Raw genomic sequence first — 9416 nt, 5'->3', positions numbered from 1 at the left:
CCTCAGTGCTTGGCTGTAGACAATGGATCGTGTGATGTGCCCGGGATGGAAGCTGGAGGCATGAAGGTAGGCGTAGCGGTCGGTAGGTTTTTGATATAGAGTGGTGTTAATGTGACCATCACTTATGTGCACCGTGGTGTCTAGAAAGTGGATCTCCTGTGTAGATTGGAACTGCATAAATTCAGAGAGGAAAATGCTAATCAGGTTTTACTCTATGAAAGACTCGTTAGTCTGTGTTGTGCTATAGCAATGGTTTTCAATTTTTTTTCATTTGCAGACTCCTAAAAAATTTCAAATAGAGATACAGACCCTGTTGGAAATCTTAGACGTCGGCTGCAGATCTCCATGGGTCCACAGACCACAGGTTGAAAACCACTGTGTTGAAGGACGCACATTTCAGATATATTCTAGATTCGACTTCCCAGTATTAGCATTTTATTTCTAGGTAAAGTTTGGTTTTAGTATAAACTGGCTTAAAAAAAAAATCAAACATTTTGAAAATTTGTTTCTTTGACTTTATTCAAGTTATCCCACCATCCCCCATCCCTTTGTATTTGTTGAATATTGCTCACAGGAAGCATTTAGAGCCTTTATAGTCCAGCTGTCCCCTCCACAACCAAATTAACAATGCAAAAAAAGGTTATGTTTCAGGTATATTCTACAAAAGCTTCAAGTTTTCCCTTAACTTGTCCTCCCCTCACCACTCCAAGTGTTACCCTAAAACCATAAACTCTAATTACTCTTTGCTCTAGTTACAAGATAATGTGGAATTTAGGACAAGAACATTAACTTCTCTCCCCCTTTAAAAAGTCTGTTAAAACAGGTCAGACCATAATGAAGGCAGTTGCTCTGATCAATAAGTTTTACTGGAACATTAAAGGAAACAGATTCAAAAGGATAATTCTTAGTTTTCTTCTTTGCTTGAAGAAGCTGTCAGTCACTAGTTTCAAGTTCTACAGGCTTAGGCAGGATGCTTGATTGTTTAAGGCTGTTATGCTAGCCATGGGTATGTTCAAAAAAAATTACTAGCCAGAATCTTATTTAATAAGTATTACAGCTAAAATTTTACGTAGAGCAAACAACTGCTGTCAAATTGCTGGGATCCGTTACCCACAGTATGTTGGGTGATATACAAAAATACATTGTACATATAAGCCAATATTGGTTTTGTGATGTACCTTAATATGTTTTAATCAACTTACCTCACAATCCAGCTGACAAAAGATTCTCAAATACATTAAGCTTAATTAAAATCTTTTTTTTAAAGAACCTTACATTATAGCCTCAAATGTTCCAGGCAAACTGCCTTTGAAATGAAATTCCCTGTTCTCACTTCAATAAGGAGCAATACCTATATAACTAAACACACCAGTAGTGACAATTACAAGAGTTTATGAGTCATTATACCTCGTAGGACAGTCAAACATACCTATACGTCAAACATATAGGTATGTCACATACCTATACGTCAAACATACCTATATATACCTATACGTCAAACATACCTATATAGACATACATTTATAAGTACTGGAGGCATCCGCTGAATTATATTTAGAGCAAAACTGGAAAAAGCCATTCTGAAAGGGGATTTTTCATGTTTATTCAAATATGGGCAGCAGTACATTGTAACGCAATGGTTTGGTTTATCAATATGAATTCAAAATGGGTTTCCTCCATAAGGAAAGACTTCATGACTAGAAAAAAAAAAAATTTTTCTTTGAGGCAAACGTTTTTAAAATGGCTTTTATTTATTGAAAACTGCTACCTAACAACTGTTTGGGAAACAAAAACATTAGTTTTCAGAGTATTTCAAGCTAGGAAAATCTTGACACATTTTATATGGGTTTTCAACCCCTCTAGACTACAAGAGTATTTGCCTGACAGATATACTGTATAACTTTTACACTGTACTACTGTGGGAAAAAAATCAATAGCTTCAGGGAAAACATCAAGGATTCCAAGGTTTCCTTTAAGAAATTCTATACCAATCATAACATGTAAGTTGTTCAATTATTTTGACTGACCAGCCATTTTTATCCATTCAGTCATACCCAGGACCAGTGCTATGGATTTGAACGCCCTAGGTGGACAGCAATTTTGCCGCCCTGCGCACTGGTTCCGTGGCTCCGGTGGAGCTGCTGCAGTGGTGCCTGCGGAGGGTCCGGTGGTCTGCGGCTCCGGTGGAGCTACCGCAGTCGTGTCTGCGGCCGGTCCACTGGAGCCGCGTGAGCATCCACAGACACCACTGCGGCAGCTCCACCGGAGCCGCCTGCTGTTCCCTCCGCCAAAATGCCACCCACCAAAAATTCTGGCCCCCTAGGCGATTGCCTAAGCCGCCTAAATGGTAGCACCGGCCCTGGTCATATCAAAGTTACATATTGGTTCCACAGGATCTCTCACAACCCAATGTTGCCCCTTCATGTACAGTTAAATGAAGTTAATACTCATGAAAAGTTCCGGATTGACAGCTTGTAAGGCTAAAGTCCTCTGTCCAAACTTTCACTGCTGTGATGCCATAGTGACTTGATGAGACAGCCAAAACAGTTCAGTATATACCTGTTCTATCTTTAGGCTCTGTGCTGGTATTACCAACAAGGCTAACAATTAATTGGTGGTGGTGAGTGAGATATAGAAACATGCCCACCAAACAAAGTTTGAAGTGTTACTTTATTTTACATAAGGCAAAATAGTTTTCATGCAATGGTAACATTGAGTCCAAGCGGGGCTAGGTTTGATCTTCTATTTCCAAGATCCTGACCCATTCAGTTTCTCTGTACCTGTTAGCAATGTAATCAAACAGCAACTGCACTCACAGGTATTAGTGTGATCGGTGCCGCCATCTTTGCCATCATAAAATTTAAACATATTTAGTGTCAAACAGTTCTCAGCCAGCCTATCCTTGCATAGGTGTGTGAACTGTGATACTCCGAGACAAGTAAAACTAAACAGAACTAAATATATCATGGCTCTGCACCACACAAAACTAGAAAGCTCTTGCAGTGTCCTAGTATTTATGATAAGCACCCCTTAAAAATTGCAAGCACAGCACTTAGTAAGCCTGCCTCTGCAAAAGAAAACGTAGGAGCAAAGCACTAAGATATGAACATCTCAGGAACGGAGGTTGTTCCAAACTCTGAAATGTTCATAACTCTGAACAAAACATTATGGTTATTCTTTCAAAAGTTTACAACTGAACACTGACAACCCAGGTTTGAAACTCTACTAAGTAATGAAGAAAAATGCTGTTTTCCCTTTTTTTAAGTACAGGTTGAACTTTTCTAATCAGGCACTCCCTGGTCCAGCAACATCCATGGTCCGGCATAGGCGCCAACTCTGTGGGTGCTCCAGACACGGGGAAAAATTGGTGGGTACAGAGAATTCACCGGCACCAAGTACTCCCCACTGGCCACCTACCCCCATGTGCTGGCAGTCCTATGCTTACCAACACCCTCCCAGTGCTTCCAGAATGCAGCAAACAGCTGATCTGCAGCATTCAAACTGCAGGAGAAGGTGGGAGGACCTGGGGCCAACAGCTTGGACCCCGGGCTGGCATCGGAGCCCCCAGGTGGGGTGCCATCAGCCAGGACTCCGGGTGGCAGTGGGGCCCCCAGGCAGGGGGCCACACTGGGCACAAAGCCTGGAGGTACTGTAGCACCCCCTGCACTCCTACTTCCTGCACTCATGGAGACCCGCTGGCACTCTGCATTGACTTCCCATGGTTCGGCACCAGTCAGGTCCCGAGGGTGCCAGACTAGAAAGGTTGAACCTATGGTTAATGTTTAATGCAATGTACTACTTGCTTTTTTTTGGTGCGTCTCTGCAGTTGCCTGACTGCGTACTTCCAGTTCCAAATGAGGAGTCTGGTTGACCGGTCACTTTGTAACTTTGAGGTTCTACTGTATTGCTAGGATTACAGTACTGATGCACATGTAGCCAGCCTGCCCATATTAAGCACTAGTTCTGGTTCGTGCACACCCATGCACCCATTCCTGAATCACTCACTTAGCTTCAGCTAGGCATATACATGAGCATAGATGAAGCCAATTAAAAAAAAAAAAAAAAAAAAAAAGTCAAGCTTGGATGCAGTGAAATCTTTTAATTTTAGTAGAGGCCCTGCAACTGAGATTTTAATCTTTTAACCTGATGTGTCATGCCATTAATCATAAAAATTATTCTAGGAAAGATACCACAGTGTCAAATATATGAAGATTCAGAAACTTATGAAGAAAACTCAAATATAGGTGTAGGAAAATGTTCATTTTGACAATGGAAGGCCTGATCTTATGGGCAATAGCTGAATTTGTAGTTCTTTCAATAAAACCATTGTTGCCTGTAGTTCAAAGGAATAAACAGTGGTCCAGAAGATAAGTGACAAAGTAATGTTACTCCTCTTTTTCCTGAAAATGTTTTATTTTTAAAATGCTGGAGAAAGTGTTTAAAATCAAGTACAAATACTTATTCCTGTACAAGACAGCATTATAGATCTGCGAACATGATCAGTTTAGCTTTATTCCTTTAAGGCATTTCAGAAGAAACAGAATTTTATCATGATATGTAAACAATTTTGTTCCTTTAAAAAGATGGTTTACTTATGTACTCGGTGATACAGGGATTATCACATTTAAGCACAAACTTTGTCATTCAATAAAAGGACACAAGAAGAACTTAAGTGATCAAAACCCTGGGACTGCAGTAGCTAACTACAAAGCATCCTTTAATAAGTACATGAGTTTTAGAGTTTTCAGCCTACCTCCCAAACATTTTATATGGGTGGGTAAATAACATGTGTTTGCGACAGGGAAAGGGGAAGGTGAATAGTATTATGCACAACAGGCCTTGCACTCTGCACATAAAAACTTTAGAATTAAAAGAGTCAGGCCATAAATCACTGCACCAAGTATTCTCCAGGGATTTCTTAGGGAAAAGAAAGGAATTACCCATAGATTCCCCCTTTTTTTAATTTAGTGTTTGTATTGACAGTCTGGGCACTGAAGTCCTCTAATTAGTGACAACAAATACAGCAGGCAGCTGCAGTACAAGCTTTCTTACAGCCTTACACCAGCGTGCATCAACCTTGACCCTGAAGGATTTCCTATGTGGGAGAAAGGGCAACTTAATCTCGATCTGCATTCAATTGTTAGCTTCTCTGCTAAAAATGCCAACTGCAGGCCTAGATTATATGAGGAGAAACTCATTCATCAGGATTAGGATGAAGACCACCATTTCACACAGGACATAAGTCTTTACAATAATGATTTTTGATAATTATCTACCACATCTGCATTTGATCTAGAAATAAAAGGTTCTGCACTCAATTACCAATTTGCTACGCCAGTCTTCAAATCAGTAGGAGAGAAAGAAAGAGAGATAAATCAAATCTGTACTGGAAGTGAAGTAGAGGGTATCACTAATACTGCATAACAACTGCTAAGTGGTTTAAGAGGCCTAAAACATGCCAATTCTGGATAGGTAAAAAACAGACAGCTAGAGAATTTAGCTCCTTTGCAATGCAAGTACTTCCATTTATAAGAAGTGGTGTGTATGCTAAAATACAAAAGGGTACCTAAAAAGCCAGGTGTTGGCAATTATATCCAAAACAGCAAGGGTTTATATCAAGGCAAAACAAGAACTGACTAGTCCACAGCAGTGCAAAAAGTTTACCTTGTATCAATTACTCTTTAAAATGGTTGTTAAAAGCAATGTTATAAAATTGGAATGGGACAAGGCTAATAATTTATATTCTGCAACATATATAGTGTATTTGTGACTGCACTTTCCAAAAGTTAATGCAAATGTCTTTACACCGTCCATATCTGTTAAAAACTCTTTAAAAAAAGTGTGTACATTTAAATCACATTGCTCAAATTGAGAAACATTTTTTACGACAGAAGTCTTCCATAACATGTTACACAGCTACACATAAAATACTGATTGTAATCTGGAGCCGCACATGTTCAGCAAACAGAATGTACAGTTCTATTAACATTAAAAATCTATGATCTGTATTTACTCCTAAAATTTGTCTTCAAAATTCTTGTCCCTATGTGACAGTGAAGAAAATATGTTCCAGTTAGACATATACCTGTTTAAGTTTGATATGAAGAGGGGGGGAAAAGTGCTGCAAATTTTTCAAGAGACTTCGCCCCCCACCTTCTCCTAATAGGGCTCAGTTGTCACTTTAGTATCACAAAAACAAACTGAAATGTAAAAATAAATCAACAATATGTAATGGAATTGGTCACAAAGGGGGTAAAAAGTTAAACCATGTCTGTTCTCCATCTAACTCACAGTATCCACACTGGAAGTTTCTCTAGAATTAAAATAAGTTCACTAAAAGTAGAGTTGAAGGTAATACTGCAGCACTATGAAACGGAAGAGATGGGATTCAGTGGTGAGCCCATTTGTGTAAGTACTTTATCCAGCCACTGAAGGGGCCCATGAAGATGAATTTCTATCCAGCATGGGGTGCTTGTGACATCTTGCCGGTGGTATTCCGCTCCCCAACCCTATAAAAATGAACAAACGTTATACCTTTGACGTTATGGGTGTATACTCTTAATCCAAACTAATTTTAGCAACAGGAAATACAAAGTTAGGCTGTAGGACATTTAAAGCTATTAGAGGCCCCCAAATAAGCAAGAACAATTGTAATCTAAAGGGGAAGAGGAGGAAAGGAAAAAAAGAGGAAGGATGGTGCTGAGATTGTCACTGGACTATGACTCGGGAGCTCTGGATTCCAGTCCTGTCTCTAACACAGACTTCTTGTGTAACCTTGGCCAAGATTAATCCCCGTGTCTCATTTCTCCATTTATAAAATGGGTATACTACTTCCTAACTTCTGTCTGCTTTGTTTAAGCTCTTCGGGAAAAAGACTGTCTCAGTATGAGTTTGTAGAGTACACAACATGATAGGTTCCAATCTAATTTGGAACCCCTAGGAATTACCATAAAACAAGTACCTAACAGAAAAAGTGCTAACACTAACGTTGTGTAAGATCATTGATGGATTCCAAGTGATAGAGGCTGCAATTCCACAAGTTATTGGACTTGAAGCTTGTATTAATTCAGGGAAGTCCTATGGCTTGTGCAACACAGGTGGTCAGACTAGGTGATCAGTGGTCCCTTCTGGCCTTAAAAATTGATGAATTAACTCTAGAGGCTCAGAACAGTTCTTTGTAAAAAAAGAATTCCAGGAGTAAATTAGATCCAGGCCTTTTACTTCAGAGTATCAGGAAAAAAAACAAAAACACATGCTTTTTTACCATGATTAACACCAAGCATATTTTAAAAGTCAGTTCTCGGTGAGTACAGAAACACCCCACATGCTCCACAGGATACTGTGCAAGAACTACACAGACACGTCAGAAGAGTGGCCTCCGCAAGCAATAAAACCTAAAGAGCATCACTGCTCCATGGCACTTTAACAAAATAAATTACTTTACAAACGTGTTAAGTCAACTGTGTTTATTAATTACCCATCACACCCACTCTCCCTCCTATAAAACCCACTTATCAAAAATTCTTCCTCCACTGACTGCCTTAGTGATCTCTACATGCACTTCCTTTTTTTAACTATGCAGACTGAGAACTATAACCCAACACATCTGTGTCTTATTCTATTTCTGTAATGAGCCATGCACTACTATGAGGCTATACAAATGTTCAATAAACATTTTGTTTCAACCATGAATACCCAATATTGAGCATCCTTTTAAAGACCAGATACAGAAGAGCTTAGTGGCACAATTCATCTCTTTTACTACAGTAAAAGAAAGAGTCAGACCATTCACTAATAGAAAACCAGGTGTTTTGAAAACTACAGATATTGCGGAATTCTTTTTTTTTTTTTTTTTTTAAAAGGCACACTGAGAATACAATTTGGCTGCATACAAGTCTCCCTTCATTCTACAAAAAAGTATACTGAAGGCCCAAGAGATTGATGACATTCATTTGCGTAAGAACTAAAACTTTTTGGGGGAAGAGGAATTGAAGAAGGTACAAGGAGTCATTAAACTGTTATACATGTTATTCGTTCAGTTTTACCATATGGATCACAGCCATGTTAGTGGTCCAGCAGGTCACTTTATTCTTGCTCCATCATTAAATTGAAGCGTGAGTGCACACTACAAGTCTCCTTTAGAAATGGAAGTTTACAAGAGTTATAGCATGCTTCGGATCTAAGAAAGGAAGCATTTAACTCAGGGGTCTCAAAGTCCCATCCTGTGGGCCATCTGCAGCCCGAGAACAACCCCACTGCGGCATGTGGAGGAGAGATGCATGCCACCACGCTGCCAGCAATGTCTGCTGCAGACACCGCCCCCCACAGCTCCCACTGGCTTGGGGGAGAGGGCCAGAGAGATACCATGACTAGTTGTCAGGCAGAGAGTCAGCCATGGAGGCAGTGTCACTTTTTTCCACAATTAATATAAACAAGTCAAAATACTGAACACAGCTATCTGATGCACACCTTGCTGCAATCCTGAAGGTTTCAACTGCTCAGCCACTGAGGCCAAACATCAACAAACTGACAGAACTGAAGCATGGCCAGCTGTCTGGCAAACACTAAAAACTCTCTGGCAGGCAAAGAATTGTATAAAGTTGTATGACAGTTTTATTATTTCTAAGATATTTGAAATAAAAAATACAATATAAACATGTTTGGCCTGCTGGGAGGATTTGAGGGCTGGCACTGGCCCTAAGGTAAAATGAGTTTGAGACCCCTGATTTAACTGGACTAGATGGAACAGGGGACCTACTAAACTACTATGGCCAACACACTCAGCTGGCAAGTATCACACCTAAAACAGCAATGATACTGCAAAACAAGGTGTCAGATTAAAATGTAAAAATGTTACATTGCAAATAACTTTCTGCAGTATAGTATCAATGCCAATCTGAATACTTTGCTTGAACCTCTCTCATTCCACAGTAAATTTAAATGCTTAGATAAAGAATTTATTTACCTTCACAAAACTCATTCGAATGGTGCACATTTTGGTGAGCTCATACACGGCCTCAAATCCATGGTTGACAGACTGAGCTAAAAGCTGAGCAAACTCTTGATTGTTAAAAATTTTAAGGCTGCAGCCACTGGGAATCTTGCACACAGTTGTAGGGTGAAAGCCATGATGGTAGTTGCAGTTCCTGCTCTGTACAAATATGCTGCTGTCACTTAAGCACTCAGCATAGACTTCTCCACCAACATAGTAGAGATGAACTCCTTAAAAACAAAAAGGAAAAATCAAATTAAAAATTGTTTCAAGTTATAATTAAGCTGTATTACTACAAAAAGCTCCCTTGAGCTCTAAGACAATTTAGTCAGACTTCCATTTGAAGAACTTTCCTGAAAAGATATTTTTCCAGTTTTTCAAGTCATATGCACGCACATAAGCAGTTCAACACACTTTTTCATCT

The 9416-nt window shown here is 39.5% G+C and overlaps 1 protein-coding gene across 5 annotated transcripts in view; it reads right to left on the bottom strand.

Moving 5' to 3' along the window:
• Window positions 1-4394: 4394 nt before the first annotated feature.
• The window catches only part of SMAD5 (SMAD family member 5), a 39524-nt gene continuing 34502 nt past the window's right edge, over window positions 4395-9416 (bottom strand). For all 5 annotated transcript variants that reach the window (XM_032776090.2, XM_032776089.2, XM_075068158.1 and 2 more), the window contains exons 6-7: window positions 8966-9222; window positions 4395-6509 (exon numbers count right to left, since the gene is read on the bottom strand). In XM_032776090.2, the coding sequence (XP_032631981.1) occupies window positions 6366-6509; window positions 8966-9222 (401 nt within the window). In that variant the 3' untranslated portion in view covers window positions 4395-6365. The remainder of the gene's footprint in view (window positions 6510-8965; window positions 9223-9416) is intronic.

The sequence above is a fragment of the Chelonoidis abingdonii genome, chromosome 7, assembly GCF_003597395.2.
Source record: "Chelonoidis abingdonii isolate Lonesome George chromosome 7, CheloAbing_2.0, whole genome shotgun sequence".
Taxonomy (NCBI): Eukaryota; Metazoa; Chordata; order Testudines; family Testudinidae; genus Chelonoidis; species Chelonoidis abingdonii.
This window is presented reverse-complemented; position numbering and strand designations above follow the sequence as displayed.